Source organism: Cygnus atratus, chromosome 3 (assembly GCF_013377495.2).
Source record: "Cygnus atratus isolate AKBS03 ecotype Queensland, Australia chromosome 3, CAtr_DNAZoo_HiC_assembly, whole genome shotgun sequence".
Classification (NCBI taxonomy): domain Eukaryota; kingdom Metazoa; phylum Chordata; class Aves; order Anseriformes; family Anatidae; genus Cygnus; species Cygnus atratus.
The window spans coordinates 77,122,641-77,146,851 of NC_066364.1; the positions used below are offsets into that span (position 1 = coordinate 77,122,641).

Genomic DNA, 24,211 nt, shown 5'->3' on the forward strand with positions numbered 1-24,211 from the left:
CCTTAACTTTTTCTTCCTAAGTCTTTTGCTGGGCTCTTGCCTCTGAGTTGATTCCACTTTTAATTTTACATTTCTGTGAATAGCAGAGAAATAAGACAGCTGAAGGGGACAGATAAGGGACTTAGTCCACAACAGCCACTATCCAACTCCAAATTGGATTGACTGGCTGAGTGCCCCAAAATCCTCTATGGATATGCAATTTAACAGAACGAAAAACTCCTCACACAAAGAAAAATGTGCAGGAAATACTGTGGCCACTTTACAAAACGTCACAGCCCTGGCAATGTGTATACAAGTATAGCCTTAATTCAAACAATTTAATTTCAAACTTAATTTCAAACAATGCTTTTTTGTTACCCTAAGAAAAAAGAATGCAGCTGATTATTTCACTTGTCCTTTTACCAAATGTTTTAATTTTTAGCGAGGCATTACTCAAGGAAGAACATAAAAAAAGACTGTATCACAGCAGCCCAAAGATGAACCCAGTCCCTCTTGTCTTTAACAATAGTCAGTAATGGATACCGAGGGAAGAACACAAAAGAGGAGTGTAACAAAACAGACATGAAAAAAAATGATAAAGAGAATCTGAGGAAGAGAAAAAAAAATAAGACAGGTGGAGGAGCTAAAAGAATTCCCCCAGTTTTGTAGGTAGTGGCATATATGTATCGTACAGATGCACGCAAGGCTTTCCTCACATGGGTGAGTCCACGTTTGTATGGAGGCAGTGCTGTGCAGAAGCAGCACTTGCTGAGATCAGCTCTGCTGCTCAGGGGCACTCCAATATCCGGCTGTGGAGAGGGAAGACCATCTGGCCAGGCTGCCAGGGCAGAGTAGTGGGTGTTTGCCTGACCAGTCATTTGTATTATTTTTTTTCTTCTTTTCACTTGAGCTATCTCCCCTAAGACACAACCAGTTTTAAATGCAAGCAGAAATCGTGCATTTTCAAAGTATGTGCTGACACCTTTCTTTAACCGTCCAGTTGGTCAGAAGATAGACATTATACCAATCCCACCATACGCCTTTGTCACAAACTCAGCAGATCTCTGCCCTGGTAGTATGCTGTGCTGTCCTAATCTCTCCCTCTCACTATTCTTCTTTTAAATTATTCCACTTTGCTTCACAACTTTGCCTCCCCTTGATCTCCTAATAGGATGGTGACCCCCTGATCCCTTTTCCAGGAGTGCTGCCTGCAACTTAACCTTTTCAGACAGCCAAACTTCATTTTCTCCTCATTTCCGTCCTGCTGTGCCGCCAGTTTCATTGTTTCCTTTCTACATCTCTATCTCTGCATTTTCTTTCATTATTTTTCTGCTAGGAAAATGCAGTTTAGCCTACTCACTGCTGAACCGCCACAGTAGTTGCTGAGTGACAAAAATCAGTGGAATATTAAAGAATTTGCAGTGGCTCATTTAGCAGCACAGCACATGTTTTGTGTGAGGACAGTGTGGTGATTTACATTTGCTTGTAATAATTGGAATGTTTCCTATCTGAATGCTGCTGGTTTTATTTTTGGTTTGGGTGTTGTGGTTTTTTGTTTGTTTGTTTGTTTGTTTGTTTTTTCTTAGTAAAATCTCCATCTGTGATGTGCAAAGGGCACAGGGCAGCAAGTTGGAGTTCAGTGGTCAAGGGTGGGACACATCTCACCACACTGCGACTGTCACGGTAAGGATGTTTATGCTCAGCTAGGTACCTCAGTTGTTCTGCAGGCATTTCTACATTTTTATATATATATATATATAATAACACATATATACGTGTATGTAAGTCCCCGGCCTGTGCCTCTTCAAGGACAGCAGAGGGAGCCCAGAGGACGAGGTCAGGCCCACGCCAGCCCTCAGGTGGGCCACAGTCGATGGTCCCAATGCCACCTCTGGGGACTCTGCCTGCTGAAGCGACAGCAAAGGCTCTGGCTAGGAGCTGGAGTGGTGCTGTGCAGAAGAGAGAGGAGAGGGGTGCATCATTCTTTTGGTGAGAAAACAGTTTGTACGACAGATCCTCACTCTGCTCACTGTCCTGTCTGCTTCTGGGCACCAGGTTGCTCCAGGCCTTGCTGACAGCCGTTGCTGTTCACGTGCTGACTGTGGGTAGCAATGCCTGCTCTGAAATACAGACTTAATGGACCATCATCACTCAAGGAGCTGAACAAAGAAGGGCTACACTCTGAATGCATGGAAACAGGCCACACACCGTGTCCACAGAGCCCGTCACCTCACACGTTGTTGCCTTGCCCAGGGCTTGGTGAGAGCGCAGGGCCGTATGTCCATTGGCAGCCTTCCTAGTGTCCCCAGAGCTGGTCCTGCCCCAGGCCCCGAGGGCACTGCTCCCCGCCACGGCTTCTTGCCCACTGAAGCACATTCCCCATGTCTTCCCAGTCTTTTCTGAAATTGATACTAGTCCCAGAGGGCTCACTGTGTTGGCTGCTGGGTAGGACAATATCTTCATTCATTTCTCAAGCAGAAGCTGTAATTGTACTTCAAACTAAGGTGCAACCACCACTGACAAAAATCTCCCATGCGGGAAAAAGATGGGACTTTCTAAGCTGAAACTTTTTTTAAATGCATGTGAACCTGTTCTACCTGAGTATCTTTGCATAAGAAATTCCTGTTGGTCAGTTCTGAGCTTTTTTCAGCTTGCTTTTCTGTAGCTCTACCACAACCTAGAGAAGGTGGATGGGAACTAGGGGTGAACAAGAGCTGCAGGAATTCTGGAAGAGGCTGCTAAGGTGACCCAACAGAGACCAGGATGGCATTTTTTTGATATTAGGAAAAATTTCTTCTCAGAAGGAGTGGTTAGGCATTGGAACAGGTTGCCCAGGGAGGTGGTGGAGTCACCGTCCCTGGGGGTGTGTAAGGAAAGGGTAGATGTGGTAATGAGGGACATGGTTTAGTGGGCAATATTGGTGGTAGGGGGACAGTTGGACCAGATGATCTCAGAGGTCTTTTCCAACCTTAATAATTCTGTGATTTTATGATTTTTCTTCTACTTGTTTCCTCCACTTTGATATTTAAAATGTCTAGTATTTTTACTGTGCCATTTGTCAGTCCACTACTAATAATTGCAATAATGGTCACAAGATCTCTGGAAATATTCAGGTGTGCTTTTGTGATGTTTTAAGACACTCAGTTGAATGGTATTATATAATAAGAAATCCAGACTATTTTTCCTACGCATTAAAATTTTCTATTTTACATCTCTGTTTAAAAAGATAGTATGCCCTGCATCTGGATTACAGAAAAGCAGCTGTCTTTATATTCCAGCAATACAAATACAACATTACAAACTATATACATACAAATATATATGCACACACAGCTCAGCCTACACAGCTGTTAATAAATATGTATTTTACATTTAGCCACTAACTGCTGTTCAAGGTTTCTTTCCAGATGCCCAGGGATGAGTTAACATCACTTTGATTACAGGGTAATGCATTCCCCATATCAAAAGCTAGCAAAAGGAACTCCTTTGATAGCAAAAGAGACAGCCAGTAGTGATTAAAACAAGCAAATGTCCTGGGGAGATGTCTGAAGCAAACTGCAGACCCTGATCAAAGCACAGGTACTGTCAGCAACATAAGGTTAGTGGGGAGAAGCAGTATCTTTTATTAGACCAGCTTGCAGTACTGGAGAAAATGGAGAAGTCTTGATGCAATGGCCTTTCGTCAGGTCTATCATTTGGGCTAATAAAAAGCATTCTGTCTCCCTGTATATGTTGCTTCTTTTGCATCTGCAGACCCCTCCTGAGACAATATTCCTACTGCTAAGGTAGACGTAATTTTTATGACAGACATGATTGATGCCGCACTGTCTAACAGTTTATGGGAATAATTTAAGATCCCAATTATTTCAATACAGAAATGCAGCTCCCAAAGAGATTTTATCTGAATTGTTGAAAGAGAGCTCTGTTAGAGAAAGAAGACACAAAAAGTTGAAAGATGTTTTTGTCAAAGCCCAAGAGTTCTAACATAACAACGGCAAAAACCTATTTTCTAACATTAACTGTAGCACAAAGCTGTCTGACGTCTCTCTCACAGTCAGTCTCTGGCTTTGTGCAACTTGATTGCAGTGACTTCAGATTTTTATTTGCTTCTTAGTCTGTAGCCACTCACCCTTCTGCCCCGCCTGACTGTCTGCTTGCCTCACCAAATGAGATGGAAAAAAGCCCTTCCTTCACTTTCATCCAAGAGCTGCAGGATGGACAAGAAACACATCCGAAAGCAAACAGAGAGCTGAGAAGAGCCCTGTCTACCTCAAATGTGTGGGGGATTCACTGCTTCTCAGCTCTCCCTCATCTCTCAGCAGCAGTTTCCTCCACCCTGAGGACTTGTGACCTTCACGGGGAGGGAGGCTGAGCTAAGATCCTGAGCCACATATGACACTGGAAAGAGAAAAGAGTGGGACGGGGATGGAGAAGGGAAAGATTAACTGGGATGAGAATTTTTGCAAAGGCAACATTTGACATAGAGATGGGCAACAATTTTGAGAAGGGCGAGCCTTAGGTTCGTGTTCAGGCTATATGAGGATATGAAATGGATTCTTGGGTGGAAATTGATTTATCCTTAAAATAATTGGGTGCCTCGGAGAATTCTGGGGTAGAACTGAACTGGTGGGAGGTGAGTAAGAGCCCTGGGAGCCTGGTGAGTCTGTTTTGTGAGATGTTGTTTCAATCTGCCTCCCCTTTACTAAGGTGTGCTCAAGGTTTCTTCAGGGGAAGGAGCAAGACAAGAAAGAGTGGGGCAAAATGATAAACCATGTCTTTATCTTTTGTGATACTAAAATGAATATTTCCACGAGGCATTTTGATCGAAGGTAATGCTGACATATGCTCCAGTTACAGATCTGCCAGTTTGCTTCCAAATTGTCAGTGAACAGGAGAACATTTTCACCAGTCTGCTGTGCTGCCAAAAAGGCAGGCAAGCAGGAGTGATACGGAGTGGCTGACTAATTTCCAAATGTCAAGGTTTGCCTTTAACTCTCTCTGCCCCCCAGTTTCACAGAGGCAGGCTGCCCGTTTGTGACTGCAGTGCCTTGGGCAAGAGAACTGTTATTGCTTCCCGGCTTCTGGCTACAGATGCTGCGCGCTGCTCCTCGACGTGTTCTGAAGTCTCGTCACAGAGTAATCCCCGAGGAACGTGTCTTCATCTGTTTCTTCAGGGACTGCTTTTTCCAATCTGTGTAATATCGTGTGAGGAACTGCCGCAAAGTCCTGTGCAAATGTCAGCTGCACTTTGCTTGTCAATGAAGAGCTGAGCTCTTGTTGCAGACGCTGGCTTTGTGCAGTACCAGCATGTACCTGCTCATTCCTTTTACAGGCAGATAAGGTACGTTGTCTGCAAGACTCTTCAGAGAGCACATCTCCAGTTTAACACTAACACATCTCCAAATGTATTCCTTCTCACAGACAGAAAACACAGCGTTTCCCAAAATAAACACAGCCCCAGCTATCCAATCTTTCCATGCTCCTCCAGACAAACACCTGGTGAAACAGATGAAATCCTGACCTTTCCCTCAGAGGCAGTCCACAGAGATTGGCACAGAGGAGGCCTCCACCAGGACCACTGTGTAGCCATGGCACATTAGCTCTAGGCATCTGGTTTGGAAACCCCCATCAGCTCTCAGTGACAGAAGTGATTCCGTAGCTGTCAAAAGTCAGATCCTGAGGTATATGCAGAAATAAACAAGAAACTCCTGCAGCTGTTGAGGAAGAGGGTGTCAGAAATGTCCATCAGTTACTGTCCACCGAAGACTGCTCACACTGTGAGCTATCAGAGGGTTTTGACAGCTGTATCCTGTCACAGCTGCAACTTCTGTGAAAACGCTGCAGGGTAATTGCCAAAAAGTCACGTATAAGTGGGTAAGCATGGAAAAGCTACATGCAAAGATGCAAACAAAGAGAGGTGAAAATAAGAACTCTTCACAGAATCACAGAATCATTAAGGTTGGGAAAGACCTCCAAGATCATCTGGTCCAACCGTTCCCCAACCACCAATATTACCCACTAAACTATGTCCCTAAAACATGTCTTCACTACGCACATTAACTGAAATTTTGGGAAAAACAGGAGAATCAGAGAGCACCCTCTCCCCTGCATGCATTTCAGCATAACTGTTCTTGTCCCCTCCCCCCACCCCCCCGCCTTTTGGCTTCTCCTTTATTCCTCGATGACCCTTTTAATAACTGTTTTGTGGGTCCTATTTTCTCAGCACTGTTTCCCGCAAACTTTTCATTTCCTGTTGGCACATCTTTCTTCCTTACTTCTTCTCCTTCATTATCCCTTGCTACACACCTCACCCAGCTGCTGGGGTGATATCCCCTGAACAAGCACTTGGCTTTTGCTTATTCTACCCCATTTTCTTTGCTCCAGCCAAATCCCTGATGTTCTTTGAGCTCAGCTCCTTCTTCTCTGCAGAAGTCTTAACCTTAGAAGAGGCTGTTCTTATCTCTTCACCTTGTTCTTACTTCACTACTTCTTTTTCAATGTCATTATCTCTCTTTTCCACCACCAACGCAACCACCACAAAGCTGCCCTTATGTTTCTCGTCTTCCAACCCCTCCTTAGACTGTCCTCATTGAATTTCCCAGAAGGATCCCTGCAAAGATCACAAGACCTGCAGAAACCCCTGCCAAAGTGATGAAATATGTATGGGCTCTATCTGCACAGATAGCGATAGCCCTTCAAGCCTCCCGTGTCAGTTATGAACTCTGTTGCTCACATGGCATCCTGCGAAGATGATAAACTGAGCATGGACTCCCACAGAGAAAATAAAAGCCGGAAGGGCTCCCCTGGTGCTTCATATTACACTGAGGCTTCAAAAAGATACGGATAAATGTATTCAACCTTTGCAAGACGAGGAAGTACAGCAAAATGCTCCAGAATGACTCATTTAAAGGAGCTTCAGGAATGCGATGGAAATGCACAGCACTGGGTTAAGATGCAAGGGCAACATAGAACAGGGTGGTATAAAACTTAGGAAACCTCAGAGCAAAAACAGGAGATAGGGAGAAAACAGAGCTTGGAAATCAAGGTTCAGTTAACCCAACCGTTGCATATACAGGCAATCAGGACCAAGACAGCTTGGAAAGACTCGAGTCTGTCTCAGCACCTTGCCACCCCAGGCTGTCTCAGTGTTTGTCCCTAGACTATAAAGTATCCGACACTCTAAGCCCTCTGCAGCTTTATTAGTTCTTTGGCCCATATTGCAGTCATCCTAAAGTAGGTCTAGCATGGTTTAAGTTGCAGAGGGCATACGTAAGGGAATATCCTTGCAGGTGGGGCTGTAGTCTTTTTGAAAATCCTAAAAGCTTAAAGTAGATAGCAATTTCCCAGCCACTGACATAAATAAATTATACAAGGAAAGCAGGCTGGAAATGAGTTCAGTCTTCAGGTGAAGTATGAGAAGAAAAAGAGGTCAGATACTGCTGCTGTCTTATCAAAGCAGGGACAGGAGAATGGTCTGTGATCTTCTTACAGCCTTTCGACAGGTTCTTAGGTATGAACCGTGGCTCTGTCTGGGGCAAGGGTGCTAAATGGTCCTCAGCTCCTCCGCCTTTTAGCGTGAGGCAGCATGAATGTACGGCACACCCAGCCAGCCGCATCATGGATGTGTCCCTCCTTCACTGCCTAGCTCACCCGGAGCTTTAAAATGATGTGCGTGACACCACCACTGACATTCATTTATGCAATTCATTTTGCATTAGCAAATTTTGTGGGTCAAACTTCTGCTCAAAGCTAATGGATTCAGTTTCAACTGTCTTAAAATATAGCATGTTTTCTCTGCAGGTCCATTACAACAGTCAGCTTTAGCTTGATCTTTCAACTGTTTTTATATAACCATCTGCTTCTACACCAAAGAACAGATGATGAGAGCTAAACAGAAATTTATTCCTGTAAGACTTCGATAGAGTGCAGTGATTTGTTCAGGCTAGCTTCGTAGTGCCTCCTTCCCCTGATATTTATATTTCTGGTTTTGATCAATTAATCAGTTGTGATTGTGGGCTTTTAATAAACTGACAACACAAGAAAAAACAAGGTCTAATTTTCTCTTACAGCTGCAGGCTACCTACCACATGAGCGTAAAACATTAAAAGACTTACTAATACCACTATTTTTAGTCATCTTTTAACTTACGTTGTTCTTGTTTATATTTTACTTGTGTGTTTAATTAAGTGGCCTATTATTTATTTACCCTTTATTTTTCACCTAAATATCAGTCAAAATGCAGCAGTGCATGGTGGTTGAGAACAATTACCACACAAGCAACGTTTAAAAGAATGTAGTTGTGCAGTCCTGTAGACGGGAAGGAGAAGAAGAGCCAGAGGGGGACAACGCTTTCTTCAGGCAAGGCTGGCTCTGTCACCCGAGAGGACAACACTGAGACAGCAGGGCACTGCCACTTCCACCGCCATCTGAGAAGTGCCCAAGGGGAGCTGCGCTTTGCTGGCTCAAGCTATTTGCCTTCCCATCTGCTCAAGTTGATTTAGAGAAATGCGTTACGCAACCTGCTGTCTTCCTGCTATGCTGATGGTCGAATGGATGTGGCAGCACACTTAATGCTTCAAGGAGAAGTTTTGAGGAAAAGGAGTGGTTATTTCAAACCAGGCTTTTCAGTCTGCAGAGGTGAAGATACTCCTATGTGACCAAAAAAGAAAAGAAAAAAAAAAAGACTTGAGGAAAGCTGAAGAAGATTAAAACTGAGAAAGGCTGAGGTGCACTCAATTGTATGGGTGAGCATTAATGCTTGAAAACCGGTCAGGACAATGCTAAAGACAGATTATCTGCACAGTTGGGGGTTTGGCAGTGAAACAGTGCTATTGTACAGCAGCCTAGGGCTTGGTCGCCTGCAGTCCTTCAGATCGTCTGGTACCACTGGGTAGGAACATTTGCAGAGCACATGTTAAGTGCCCTCAGCTAAGAAAACCCAACACATTTTAGTGGGTGCTTGTGAAATGTGATAAAACATTCCTATCAATATTTAGTTTAATGAAATCCCTCCTAAAATTCCCTACATTTTCTGTGATAAAACTATTTGACAGCGTGCTTTCCACAGGCCGGTACTACAAATGACACAGTCTTTCCTTCCTGATCCCCGTTTATGGGGCTGTCACTCACCTCTCAACTTCCACCAATACTTCATTAGAGAACGACCATCCACTTTGAGCAGTCAGCATCTCTCCTTGGCTTCCTCAGCCAGCTCCCAAGCTTCTTGTCCACCTCTCTTCTGCAAAACCCTAACACTTCGGGGTTGGGGACCACTTGCACAATGAGCAGGACGTGTGCAGGCCTTCTATATGGAGCTTATCCCAGCCCAAGGACCTCACCAAGCTCCCTCTGTAACTAAACTCATTATCAGAAACAAGTCCAGAGCAGAGACAGAAAAGTATTTAAGTTCTGAAATGATTAAAAAATGATGGTATTTTTAAGTTAGCTCTTGTTTATCTTCTGATCCGTGACAATTCACCAAAGTGATATAAAATTATCATCTTATGTCTCTCTCTAGCTGTCTCACAGCAGTATCAGAGCAAAGAATGACTCGGCAAGAACAGAGCTGGTAAATATAAACAACTTCATCAAAGAAGCAGGTGCCTCCGGGTGCACATAACCTGCTCTTGCAACACTGACAGAATAATGCTGATTCTATTCTGAACACTTACATAATTTTCGGAACATAAAAGAGCTAGTTCTTGCTATTTTTTGCTTGAAGTTGAAAACTGGCAAGAATTGATAAGTATATTGAAGTTATTTCAGGTCACTGGTATTCCAAAAAGTTCTGAAAACTCCTAATTAACTAAAAAGCAATTGTACTCCAGTAATTGACCATGTAAAAATGATAAGTTGAACTCAAAGCATGTAAACGTTGCACTCTAAATCCTATTTTTCATATTGTAGTGGCTTTATGGCCTTGCAAAAATTATGTTTTTTAACCTGTCACAGTTCTTAAAAAAATGCTGAAGGAGAAAGGTGAGTGAGAAGACAAGTGCTCCTTTTGCCTTTCAGATCTGTAAACTCAAGGTCTGTTAAATATCTCCACCGCTTTTCCTCATTAGTGTTCATTTTGGATGGAAGCAGAAATCAAGTTATTGATGGGCCTTAAAAATGACTTTTAGGATGAATTACACTCAAAAAAATATTGAGCGATGTATTTTTTCCTAACTACATGGATACATCAGTACAAAGTTGCTAGTTATTGATACACAAAGTACACACAAAGAAAGAGGAGCCTATGAAGCAATGAACTTGAACGATGTCCTGTTACCAAAAGCTCGTGTTCATGGCAAGTGCAGACATAGTAATCGTATTTCTGGTGGTTCCTCCTCAAGCAGTCTCTGAAGGCTTCCATCTTCCTTGGCTGACTTATCAAAGAAAGGCAAAGGATGCTTTAGTTCATATTTGCCTTGGCAGAACGATTCTTATTTTGCCAAACTTGCCAAAAAAACTTCAAAAATCCACGTTGTTGCCTTTTAACTCATTTGCACACCTGTTTGTTCCCGTCAGTGGCTGATTAGTGCTGCAGTGATTGGCTTGATCTGATCTCATTTCCAGCACAGATGTCGGGTTTTCACAGCTTCCCTTCTTTGTGGATATTTGTTACCACATTTCCCCCTGGAAGGGCTTTGGTCTTTTGTTTTGTTTTGCTTTGCTTTATTTTTTGTTTCCTTTTGCAACTATAATATATACTGTAGATTGCTTTTTTTCTTTCTTTTAAGGCTGTGTGTGTGATGTTCCAGATGGCACCTAGTTGTAACGTGGCAAAATGACTTGAATTATCATATGGTTTGATCTTGCTACATGTTGTCTCCAACAGTACAACAGGTGCCTAAGGTATGGGTAGGAATCATTGCACTCCAGAACAGTTTTCATTCAGCAACTACGGCTCTTGCCAATACTGTTCTCCCCCAGCATTTCTACTAAGGAAGAACAGCTCTGAGGAGCAAAGGAAACCAGAGGGACTTCACAGAGGTGAGCTGAGCCGAGCCTTTGGATCCCCCAGTGCTTTGGATGTCTTTCTCTCCATTTAGGTGTTTATCTGGGACAGGGATGTCTGCCGGCATGCAATAACCTGAGAAGGGTGACTGTGCTGTGAAGCACAAAGAGCTCAGCAGGTGATGAGAGGCATCCTACTTCTTGGCAGGCTCAGCTAAAGCTGTTGGGTAGAAGTCAGGGAAGCAACCACTCAGTTTGGAGAGCCTGAGAGGGGGCTTTTTTTGATGGGGGGTGTGTGTGTGTGTGTGAATTGTTTTTCTGCTGTTTGAAACGTGAACTGCTTTGATGGCATTTCTCTGACAGGTTCACTTTGGGTAGAAATCTGGTATCACAGGTACTCGAGCCAAGAAGTTATTTTCAAGCTTTATGTTTGCTGTACGGAATATATTTCAGTTTTAAATGCTGGTTATATTTCAAAGTTATTCCTTCGTCTCTACCATTACAAAAGTTGATTTCCCATACTAAGTGAGGCTCGGTCTTGTTGCTGTTTGGGTGCCATGTACTCAAATGCTGCAAGAGGCAATGAACATAACTCAGCTAGCAGAACATCTGCCTCTGAGTCAGTAATTGCTGAGTGCCCCTGCATTGAATTCAGGGGTCACTGGGCTGCTGAATGTGCTGTTCTCGTATGAAATATGAAACAAAAATTCTAATCACTTGTTGGCCATTAAATAACTGATGACAGTTTTCATCAGAGACTCACAATAGCTTTGCTCCTCTAAGTGTGCCAGGTAATTACATTCTATCTACCTAAATGAACTTTCAATTACAAAGAGTACTTTTCTCCTCTAAACTATTTAGAAATAATGTTATGCACTGTTAAATTACTGTCCTTGACCTACCTCAGTAATAGACAAAGAGATCTGGGTATATGGAAGGATACCTGACCACGGGCTTTGTCACAGCCGCGATTCAGCACTCAGATTTTGTTCTCAGACGTGCACTTTAGCCTCATGAACTCTGTGCAACTTGAGCTGCTGGAAGGTAGGGCAACCACTGACATCTGCTAATCACTCTCCCCTTCCAAGAGCTTGCACAGACGTGCAGGCTGTTTTCACCACCAGGCAGTACTCCAGCACAGGCGGGAGGTGCTAGGTGCTAATGGAATTTGGCCTGGCTCAACTGAAGGATGCGAATTTTTTTTTTATGGCCTCAGATTTGCCTTTGATTATTCAGCACTCGTCTTCCACTTGCATTGGTGGAAGAGGAAGGTCATTTTTCAGGAACAGAGGTATGTCTGAATATAAAATTACCCCTCTTTAAGAGCAAACATTATAGCTATTCATGGCTGAAGAGTACTTATCTTCTGAGCAGTGTAACCTGCATCTATCTTGTGGAAATATGTTATCTCACAGATTTTTGCATTCAACCTGGAAAAAAATGTCACCTGTAGATTTATTAAGGGAGAATGCAGAAGAAAGAAGCAAGACATTATGTTTATTAACATTAGCTGAACATGATAGTATATGGAAACTTCCATGTTTGGTTACAACTGGACACTCTGCAGAGAAATAATTCTTTTTAAAAGTGATTGACTACAACTCCCCACTCAAAAATACTGCAAGGCAGATACCAGACTGCTAGAGAATCTGCAGCATTCTGCAATCCGTAAGCACAAATCATTCTTACTACTTGTGCACATCAGCAGGCATCCCTCTTCAGCAGCACTTCATTTCTGCCTTGCAATTTTGCCTGCAGATTTAGACCTTCCGTCATTTTTACCTCAAATGACCTCGGCACGGCTTAGGAGGCATCCTCAAGGTTTGACCCCGATGCAGGTCTCACTAAAGGAAAGAGTCTGCTCAGTGTCACTAGGATAATAAGACAAATACCCTTAAAGCCTGTAGCTCTGATCCCCTGGCTATCTACTTTCAGTAATCAGATTCTGGAAAGCTGTTACTGGAAGTTAGGAGCAAGCAACCTGTTGTTGGGAGGCTAACAAACTGAACCGAACGGTGGAGCAGCAGTAATAAAGGCCCACTCAAGTCATCATTTTGGAGAGGCAAATGATTCAGCCCAAAGCTTATCAGAACTATACTGAGCTCACAGGAAGCATGGGGGAAAAAAATCAAAAGGCACTTTAAAGTCCTTAGTTCCTTTTGTATTTTTGATGCAGAAGGAGACTGAGGGAAGATGTGCAATGCCATTGAGAGCTGCGGGCATGAGGCTCGTTTATTACATAATTATCTCACAAAACTCTGACGTGTTCTTTTATGCCTACGAATTTCCACATAATACTGGAATGATTAATTCCTACAACATGCTATTGTTTCTCATTTCATTTTGGTGGATTTGCTTTTACCGGCTGATAGGAAATACTAAAATGACTTTCTTTGTTAATTACAACAGAAAGAAGCCTCATTCTGAAGAGGAGGATGTTGCAGCAATATGAATTTGGTGGGATCTAAATGACAACTCTCTTTTCTGCTAGTTAACATAATGGGGAAGAATCCATGAGACCAGAGAGGTAGGAAGAATAGACTGATACTGTTACAGCTGATTTAATGAAGTCAGAGGACACAGGAGATTTTAAAACTGGTCTTGCAGAGCACAGTGATGTACTATGAAGAAGATTTATAGTTTGATCTAAGGTTAAACAGAGACATGAACAAGCCAGATTTTGGCATCGTTAGGAAAATAAATGGTTGGTTATCTTAACTCCCATCAATTTTACTATCAGACCAAGTCAACGTTTATCCTGAGTATGATCCTTCTATAATCCGAAGCCAGCATTTCTGATATGAAAGTACAGACTTTGATTGTGTCTTTTCTCTCCACCACACAAACCAGTAGCATTTGGTAACAGATTAAAATGTGAAACAAACCAAGAAAGAAAAACAAAACAGTGTGAGAGAGGAATTAGACCTGTAGTGATTGCAGAAATGTAACTGGCTATTTGCCATATGCACCCAGCCTTTGGATTTTCATACTGCTTCTCATTGCTTTCTGCTGGGCGTAAATTATTTCAAAAATCCGTATCATCCTCATTGTGAAAAGGAGAGAGAGAGAAGGGAGGTCTGATTGGAGTAGCTGCTATCCATGAACAAAAAGAAGAAACATACCTACAAGCACATTATTGCTGGCTGGCAGATGCCTTCAGTGGAGAAATTGTTACTCATCCACACTCACAGACCTGTACATACCAGTCCCTATATTTAACCTCTTTGATTCCTCCTTCCCTTTGAACCTGTTGCCCTTGCTCTCCCAATCCTAATCAGCATTTTGTTGTATCTACCATTCCCATCCCCTATACATTTTTTTATCCTCCTGCTGTCAAAAGTTTGCTTTTCTGGTTCTCTATAAAAAAGGAAGAGTTAGCAGTCTGACTTCTCTACAGAAGAATAAAGGGCAGAGTTACATATTAAAGAACAGCTGAGGAAGGCAGCAGCAAGAATGCATGTGTGGCAGCTGTTGAAAAAGGGACAAAAGCAAAAGGCAGGTGTAGGAACTAAGGGGTCAGAGATCATAGCTAGCAGTCACTGGTTCGGACAGAGTCCATGCAAGGACAGGAACTGGTGAAAAAACAGCAACATGGGACAAAAAACAGCAACAAGTATCAAAATTGGGACTCCTTACAATTTTATTTTAAAACACTTTTTGATGTGGTTTTATGACACCTAAGAATTGAACGATCTTTGGCTGAAAATCCAACTTCTGCTTGGATATGCCACTACGTGGAGTTGTGTATCGTGTGTGAATTATGCCCAGCAACTTCTCCTTAGCCAAAGGACCAAAATTTGCAGCATTCCCAGAGCATCACAGAACAGCATCATCTGATCTCTGTTTCTCCACATCAGTGATGAAAACCAGGAGCCTCATGAGAAACAGAGTATGTTCAGGCACTGTGACTACAGGAGGAAATGGAAGAGTAAACCACGCGTCACTAATTATTAATTTGTCTTCTATACGCCTAGTTTGTGATATCTGGATCCTGACCTGTCATTTGCAAGCAGTCATGACTGCAAGTTGACCCAATGAGAGACATCTTGCAAACAAACAGGACTTCAAAATGCCAATGGCAGTGACAGATGAGCTCTGGTGCATCTTGTTTGGCAAGTTTAAGGTACCCCTGCAGCACAGTGGACAAAATGTGACCTTAGCCACAACACTGCAAAGGCTTAGAGCAAAGGTGCTGCCCTGTGCAGGGTAGCTTAAAGTTGAGGCTCACGTCCTTCTGTCAGAAGGGTGGGGTAACATTCAATTAAAGGTGCCATACAGACATTTTGGGGGTGCTGCAATACATGTTAAACTGCTGCAAAAAGCTTTATGTTCTAAGGAAAATCATCCCTAAGAATCACAAAGTAGACACTTAAAATTAGTAGACATGTTTTACCATGACCTACCTTTAGCTCTCTGTGTCCTGGTTCCCTATCCACAGCACGAATAATAATACCATCTACTATCACAGGGGTGTCATAAAGAAGAATCCATCAGCATTTGTAGATAAGTCAGTTATTACAGGGGAGAGCATTATAGGAAAGGCTGCAGGAAACTCTCATAATTTATCAATCCAATGTACTTTATAGTGAATATATATCATCACATCCAGAAAGGAGAGTATTAGAAATGAGGTATAAATGATACACAAGTATTGTCTATTCTCATAATGAATGAGGAAAGGAAAAAAAAATCACATAAGAATATGAAATTAAAAATATACCATAATGCATTTGCATAAGGAAATGGTCTGGGACACCTCTATTCTGACACTTCCTAGTTCTTTATGACACAAACTACATGATGTACTTTTAATGTGTTTTCTTTTTTAAGGTTGTATCCTTAACAAAGGACAATTGTAAGTAACATTTCTGCATCTTTGTCCTAGGAAATAGCACAGACTGAGAGATGTATACAGCTAAAGAAAGCATATTCCACAAAAGCGCAACAGACAACTGCAAAAGATTCCAGCTTCCATTGTCACCGTGTTATAACTAGGTCAGACTAAATAAAGAAGTTGGTTTAGATTTTAAAGGCTAGCTAAGAACTCCGACTCACAGAATATCCTGAGCTGGAAGGGACACAGAAGAATCGAGTCCAACTCCTGCCTCCACACAGGATCACCCAAAAACCAAACCACATTTCTGAGAGTGTTGTCCAACCTCCTTGAACTCCGTCAGGCTCGGTGCCGTGACCACTGCCCTGGGGAGCCTGTCCCAGTGCCCGACCACCCTCTGGGTGCAGAACCTTTCCCTAACACCCAGCCTGACCCTCCCCTGTCCCAGCCCCATGCCGTTCCCTCGGGTCCTGTCGCTGTCCCCAGAGAGCAGAGCTCAGCGCCTGCCCCTCCGCTCCCCTCCTGAGGGGGCTGCAGGCCGCCATGAGGCCTCCCCTCAGCCTGCTCTGCTCTGGGCTGGACAAACCAAGGGACCTCAGCTGCTCCTCAAGCATCTTCCCCTCTAGATCCTTCATTTTTGTAGCCCTCCTTTGGACATTCTCTAGCAGTTTTATGTCCTTGTTTAATATGAACAAAGGCTAGGTAAGGTTGCCAACTGAGAGATGAGTCACCGAGAACCCAGAAAGTAAATTTTTGGACTTTTCGGTTGACAAAGTTGAACAGCAAGCCAGCATAAAGATTGTTGCAGTAGTAATGATATGGCAATAAGGTTCCTAAAGGCCCTGAGTGTGAAAAAAATGCACTTATAATCTAATGGGATCAGGCAAGCTGAAAAAAATAATTATGATAAGCCGGTCTAGATAAAATAAGAATATTCATGAGCTTTTCCAAATAGCTGTCATCTGGAAAAAAAAAAAAAAGAAAGAAAGAAAGAAAGAAAGGAGGAAGGGATTGGAAGGAAAGCAAATAAATAAGCTATATTTGCTTATAGAAAGCAGGAAGATAATAATGTGCCTACATTGTCATCAAACTGAATCAATATTTTTGCTGTCAGACACATTTAGCCTGGAAGGCCAAGGGTTTTCTTAATGCTTTTAATCTACAACAGGAATGGTCTGAAATGCGTTTAGTGTTATAAATGCTAACAGCACTATTTTATTTTTCACAATCAGCTGGGGCAGAAGTCACAACATGACAAATGGAAAATAAAAATCCTCTTGACTCTAATGTACAAAGCATTAAAACGAAGAGCAGATCATCTTAAAAATCAATCCCTGAAGTAGCACATAAATACAAATAAGGATTGGAAAAAGATTCCTCCACTGTAAGCTGCTTTAAAACAATTGTCAGGGGGGTTGATGAGACTGAAATCATGAAAAAGCCACATGAATCTGTGAACGAAACACAAAATGGTGTAGAAGCTTAACTCTAATATTGAAAATCATTGTACGTGGTTATTTTTTAAACAAAATATTACACAAACAAAGCGAGGTTGTGGCAACAGGACTACACCTTTAACCATCTGTTCCTGGCAGCCTGGCCGTGCAATGGCGGTGTGCTCCCAGAGCTCCAATTTTATGTGCTGCTTTGGGTTTGGTTTTTCAGTCTCCAGCTGTTGCACAAAGGAAAAGGTCTTTCTGGCAGGCGTGGAGAGTGCCAGAGGCTGTCAGAGTTAAAGTGGGGTAAGAGTTAATGTGGGGTATATACAGTAAGGAAGCATCTGCGCTATACAAAGTCAAGAAGCTTTTAACTATTCAATATGAAGTCAAGAAGCTTTTTATTGTTCAATATTTAACTTTCCGGGGTTTTCAAAATTCCACTCGCCTTGGCATTGTGCGAGGCTCTGAGGGTTAGTTAGGCTGCCGACCCCGAACTGGCACGAGTGTTCAGCAGACTCCGGAGGGGGGCCCGCCAGAGGTTTGTATCGACAGCGAGGGACAAAGGGGAGGCAAACCGTAAAGCTCTGCCCAAGAGCTGCCCGACCCCAGCGCTGCGCTAGCGCCCGGGGCCTGCGCTAACGAGGCGGCGGCGTTAATTGCCGCGGGCAGCGCTACGGGCGGCACCTGCTGCGCGCTGCAGGCGGCGCCGCCGGCACGGGCGGGTCGGCGGCAGGCGGGCACGGCCCGGCCCGGCCCAGCAAGGCCCGGCCCGGTACAACGCGGCCCGGCCCTCGGCCCCGCTCCCTCCCCGCGGCCCGTAGGCGGGGCGGGCAGCGGGCGGCGCCTCCCGGCGCGGTGCCGGGGCGGCCCTTCCCGTCGTTGCTCGCCGCCGCCGCAGCATGAGCGGTCCGGGGCTGCCGGGTCCCGGCGGCGGCTCGGGGCTGCCGCCGCTGCCCAAGAGCTTGAGCGGGCTGCTCAACTCCTCCTCCTCCGGCGGCGGCGGCCAGGGCGGGCGCTGGCGGGACCTGGAGCGGCTGTACGCGCAGAAGTCCCGCATCCAGGACGAGCTGAGCGGCGGCGGCCGGGGCTCGCCGCGGCCCCCCAAGCCTCCCAACCTGGACGCGGCGCTGGCCCTGCTCCGCAAGGAGATGGTGAGGGCAACGGGGGCGGGCGGGGGGCGCCGCATGACGGCCTCCGGGCGGTCGAGGCCTGCCCGGGCCGGGGCCCGGCCTCCGGGGCTTTGTCCCCCTCGAGGGGACCGAGGAGAGGGGTTCCCCCCGCCCCCGAAGGCGCCCGGCTGTGGGGTGGGCAGCGGCGGCCATCGGAGCGGGGCGCCCCCCCCTAAAGCGCTGTTGGCGCTTAGGGAAGGGTTAGCGCCGATTTCGCCCCGTCCAGGTGGAGCAAGCCCCGGCAGGGCTTTTCTTCCAGGCTTTGTTTTGGTTCTGTAACGCGGTGTCAGTGGCAGAGCTCCTCCGGGCGGTTGGCACGCCTCTTGATTAAACACTAATTTGGGTGGTGGTGCGCTGCTGATGCCAGATGCGGTTGTAATGACTAACAAGTAACAAGCGTTATGCGCCTAGCATTCTGAAACAAGGCACGAGATTGCTAAAATCTGCACGTTTCAAGGCTTATTTTTTTTTTACCATGCTAAAAACATGGTTTGAACGTGAGATACTGTTGAAAGACCTTTCTGTAGCTTCAGAAGGAATATGCAGCATGCTGCCTCAGTCTGCCATGAATGCTTCAACAAGTAATTCAGATAAAGTTTGAGACAGCACTAAAATTGCCTGTTTTGAGGCTGTGCTGAAGTACAGGCAGCACAAGTGGCTGTTCACCCCAGGGGCTTTTTTTCCCCTATAGCCTTGCAAAGGAACACAAGGATATGATCCTGGTGGTCCTAATCCTTTCCAAAAAAGCAAAGGTAGCTTTTATAAAAGTCTAATTTATTTTTCCTAATGGAAAATCAAACAAGATGCTTCTTAAAGTCATTTGACATTCACATCCCCCTTTGATACTCAGTTATCCTTGATGATAATTTGATAAAACACTTCTGAAGAAAAAAACACTTTGCCTCCGAACACATCAAAGGCTTTCAAGCAACAGGCTCCTCAGTTCCAGGTGTGCTTTTTTGTGGCCCATATAAATTAGAGAGAGACTCACATCCTAATAGCCCGTCTTTCATCAAGCGGATAATAGCACATTATTATTTATATTGAACGTTCTTCCTTGCACCAGTCAAAGATAGCATTACAATTGGGTAATGAGCTTACTTTAAAAATTCAGCACCGAATGGGGAAGCTATGTATAGCAGCATCTTCCCCTGCAAGATACTCTGTGTGGGTTTTTAAAGATGAGAAAGCGTTAGATTTAGATGCTTTGCGGGGGGACAGAAAAGTTACCTCAGAACCATGATCATGAGGAAAAGAGTCGACAGCAGGGGAATGTGTAGTGGGTTGCCTGGTAGGTTGCTGTGAGGAAACCTGAGTCAGACTCGGATTGACTGGGATTAAAAACTTCATGCTTATGCTAGTAAGCCCAGATGTTTCTTCAAGCTTTTACTACCTTCAGGATCGTACTTGAAAGTTGTGAAGAGATAGATGCTGTGTTTCTTTTTCAGCAGATCTACTGTTCTTGTTTGAGTGTTTGACACTGGTGACAGCTATGGCTGTTAAGGCCTGCTGAATTAATTCTGCTGAGCAATGTCTAGCTTTGAGATTAGAGTTAAGTGTAAAATTAATTGTTGAAGTGAAGTGCTTCACCAAGAAGGAAATTCTCGTGCATTCCTTCGGAGACAAAGATCTTGCATCTGGAATCTCTCTCCTATCTCCAGGTTGAATTTCCTTGCTCAATTCATTCCCTTTACTCCTAATCACTTTTTAAAAAATTCCACACCACAGCCTTGGCCCTCAGCGCTGATGCAAGTTTGCTTAATCTTTCGGATGTTTACATGTAATAGTTTTAAGTCCAGCTTCACAGAATTCTTTCTTACCTGAGGTGAGCAGTTTGTTTAGATGGGGCAAGCCAGACTCCATTAGCTGCCAGCCATAAAGGCTGATGTTCAGACTTTATTCTTGGGCCGGTAAACATTCATTAGCTTAACACCTCTGAAGAAATTACCTCAGTAGGACTTGAGTAGATAGAGGGGCCTGGATATGATACAAATACCTCCTTTTCATTTTCCCTTGTGTAGTCTTTCTTGTTTTGGTTTTTACAAATTTCTGCTGAAGGGGATTTGCCCAGGTGCTGTTCTCCTCTTACAGAATGCAGGAAGACTTAGGACATCACTAAGTGAATTTTGTTTCTTTGCTTACTGCAGAGTGTTTGCTTAAACAAGGAGAGAGAAAGCAGTAGTGTTCTATAAATAAAAAAAAAAATTAAAAAATGAGATGGGGGAGAAGAGCAGCGTTGATCTGAGAGTATTGAAAGGCACATCTGTAATCTGCTGGCCACTAGCAAAACATTCCAGAGCTTGTTCCAAGTCTTGGCCTAAAAGGCATGAAAGCATTAATGTCCTGGTCTATAGGAGACATGATGTCTGGGCTTCTTGGCCTGACCAGGTAATACACATTGAATTTGAAAGACAGTGTATCCTATCTAAATTGGAGTGGCATGGTGTGTGATGCTTGTTTTTCCTACTACCACCTTCAGAAAAAGGAGCTCATAGGATAATTCAGGCTGGTAGGGACCTGGGGAATGCCAGAGAAAGATCTTCATATTAACCCCTTGTGGTTTTCTCATGTGCTGAATGTGTTTCTTAGAATTTAAACACGTAAGGAAAGGTTTTTGAGAAGAATTCTCATTCTGTATAACACACAACCTGGCTGTGAGGCGGCAATAAATGCTGCTTTTTTTCCTCATCTTCAAATACGAATTATAGCAAAAAAAAAAAAAAAATTACTTTATGAAAATGAGACTCACTCGGTATAGCCTGTCAGCTTAACACTTACTATTCTAAAATTTAGGCATAACATCTGCTTCTTGAAAAATGTTATTTTGGGTAGTGGCTTGAATTTACTGCAAGAGGGAACCTACGCTTAATTTGATCTCACCTGTGTAGGTGAAAATGTCAAAGGAATTTTCTGATCTGTTGCCACAGAGGGAAGCCACTTCAAGTTAAATGACTAGCTTTATTTTACTTTTCAGTGTAATGTACACATTTGTGCCTGAAATACAGATGCAGGCCACAAGGTAACTTTCTTTAATGTTGCTCCAAGTCTTTAATTAGACCTGGAGATAATATTTTAGAAGTTTGGGGGACACAAAATATTAGGGTCTTCATTACAAATCAAGCCTGTGCACGTCAAAATCTGGGAGTACCAAAAAGACTCGAGGAGCACACAAAGACATGTGTCACAGCTTGCAAACCTTCCGAGTGTTTTTATCTGATTCAGCTTTAGTTTTGCTGCCTTCAAGTGGCGTGCTGTATTGTGTTAGACACAGTGAGCCTTGTCGAGGCAAACACGTCAGCTGCCTATGTATGTCAATATAGAAAAAAAAAACGAGTAGAGAGAGACCTCTCCGTGAAGTGGGACACCGGTCAGAGCTGCATTTGCAAATCTTTATCCAGGCAGTTTTAAACAAAAGCAGATAGATGTAGGAGAGACGCGCGGTGATATTGGAGAAGTGTCTTTTGCATTGGTGCAGTAAAAGCATTATGCTGCCAATGAAATCGAACTTGTAATAACGTTTTTTTTTTGCTTGGTTGGTTTTTGTTTTTCTTTCTTTCCCGCTCCTCTCCCATCAGGTCGGCCTTCGGCAGCTAGATATGTCGTTACTGTGTCAGCTCTACTCCCTGTATGAGTCAATTCAAGAATATAAAGGTGCCTGCCAAGCTGACTCTAACGCAGACTGCACGTATGCTATGGAAAATGGTTTTTTTGATGAAGAGGAGGAATACTTCTAGAAAGAAGAAGATTAATCTCCAGGCTGGCCTAGGTTCCTTTGTCCTTCTCTCCCTGTACTACACATCACTAAGAATGACTGGAATCTCTACGGATCTCTCTTCCTGAGGAGGAACACCCAGCTACCCCAACTGGTGTTAAATTCACTTATTTTAACAGGCTGTCAGTACAAGTTACTCATGCAAATACCACTTGAGCAAAGTGCTGTACTATAACTTTTGAAGAGTTCTCAAACATGTTTGACGAGAGTTTTCAGTTTAATTTGCAAGGTGGGTGTTTTCAACTTACAAATATCGGTAGGTTATAACTGGAATTTTGACCATAGAAGACAGCAGTGACTTCCTGAGTTGTAATAACTTCGTAAGGGGGGGAGGGAAACCTCCGCTGTGGTGTAAATAGCTGTGATTTATTTTTTTTGTCAACAGTATTGATAAATGCATTTTGAACAGGTATCTGGATGCACGCACATCCTCAGCTCTATTAAGCTAGTTCTGCTCTTATCAGCTGCATCCAGTTTTGTACTGGGTGGATTGTTTACACAGTTTAATTTTTTTCTTCTTAAGCTAATTTTGACTTTTCCTTATACCGAGCTTACAAGCTGTACATGTGACAGTGAATGCTATCAGCAGTTTTTTTCCTGTTGATCTAATTCACTTTCTTGGTACTGCCACTTGGCATTAACTTTTATACTATTGTCTGGATTTCTCGCATAAACATAGTTCTTTGACCTGCTAAACTCTGTTCTCAAATGGTTTGCTTAGCTTTTGCTATACTGGATAGTAAAAGCACCGATTCAAACATAGTTTGTCTGCCACTATGTGGCTTGGAAATAACGTGAACTCTTGTGCAAGTGTTCTCGATCATATGAAGAATAAGGAAACCTCTCATATGACAAAATGGGACAAATTGCAATATTTTATACTGGGTGAACTTTGTTTCTGTAAGGTAGACTACAGCTCTTTTTAAAAATGCAAAATAAGTATTTTGAGCACATACTTTGCATACGTTAAAACTTTTTATACTAACTTGTTCTTTGAAGTATAACTTATTTTTGTTTTCAGAACTTACTAAAGCACTCCTTTTTTTTTTTTTTTATTTCATAGTGTGTACCTGTAATGCTTAATTAGCTTGGAATATATGAGTTGCCACTATCGTACTCTTCCCCCAACTCTGTTTTAAATAAAATCAGCACCCAAAGCGATTTTTTCGTTTCTTAACTTTCATTTTAAAGATTGCTGTAAATCACAGTGCCTGAATCTTGACACAAGCTAATAATTAAGGGCTTAAATCTCAAAGGGTTTTTGCATGGTTTATGTCTGGCATGCATACAGTTTACAGAAAGAATTGGAGACAAATTCCGGGGTAGTTCCTCTCTTAGTTTTTAGCAAATGCTAGGATGTTGCAGTGATAAAAGCAAAGAGACTTCCAGGGTGGAGTTTTTGTGCATTCTCTCTAAAACTGGCTTCTTTTAGTAGAATTTAATGGCCACAAGAGTAAAGACTGTGTTGTAATTGTGTATGTGCTTAAGCTCTTAAACTAGTCTGTGAAAATGGTTGGATTTTCTTGTTGTTAATTCTGGTCTAATTACTTCACTCACAAAACTAAAATGAAAAGGCAAACACAAATAATCCAAATGGCTACATCCATATTTAAAATGTGTGTGCGTACACATACACACGAGCGTACAACTTCATGCTTTGACCTAGGAATGTATCAGTTTTGAATATAATTTGCTGTGCTTCTGGTATTTATATGAGGCTTTTTCTAGTCTGTTGAAATACTGCTATTTTCTTGCTTTTTCCCAAAAAAATAAAAGCATGATGCTTAGCATAACATTTTAGTGTGTGCATTTTTAATTTATTATTTAAATCCGAACTGTTGTCATATGCTCCCTCCTGAAAAAAAACAAAAACCAAAACAACAACCTGTTGTCATGACCTCTGCAGTGAAGCAAGCCATTTTTAAATTAGAATGGAAGAGGTTCTGTCTGTCTGTATTCGGAGTGGGAATTTCGTACTTCTGTTTTAATTGTATTTTATTTTGAATTAAGCATAGAAAATTTGTCTCTGCAAGAATTAAAAATGTTTTACAAATCCATAAGCAGTGCAATTCATGGG

At 43.0% G+C, this 24,211-nt stretch overlaps 1 protein-coding gene across 1 annotated transcript; it reads left to right on the forward strand.

Annotated features, from left to right (window-relative positions):
* The first annotated feature begins 18,000 nt into the window (after positions 1–18,000).
* On the forward strand, positions 18,001–23,927 carry FAM89A (family with sequence similarity 89 member A). Its single transcript, XM_035538350.2, has 2 exons — positions 18,001–18,344; positions 21,938–23,927. Exons 1-2 carry the CDS (start codon positions 18,093–18,095, stop codon positions 22,094–22,096), a joined length of 411 nt encoding a protein of 136 aa, XP_035394243.1. The 5' UTR covers positions 18,001–18,092; the 3' UTR covers positions 22,097–23,927.
* Positions 23,928–24,211: the final 284 nt, after the last annotated feature.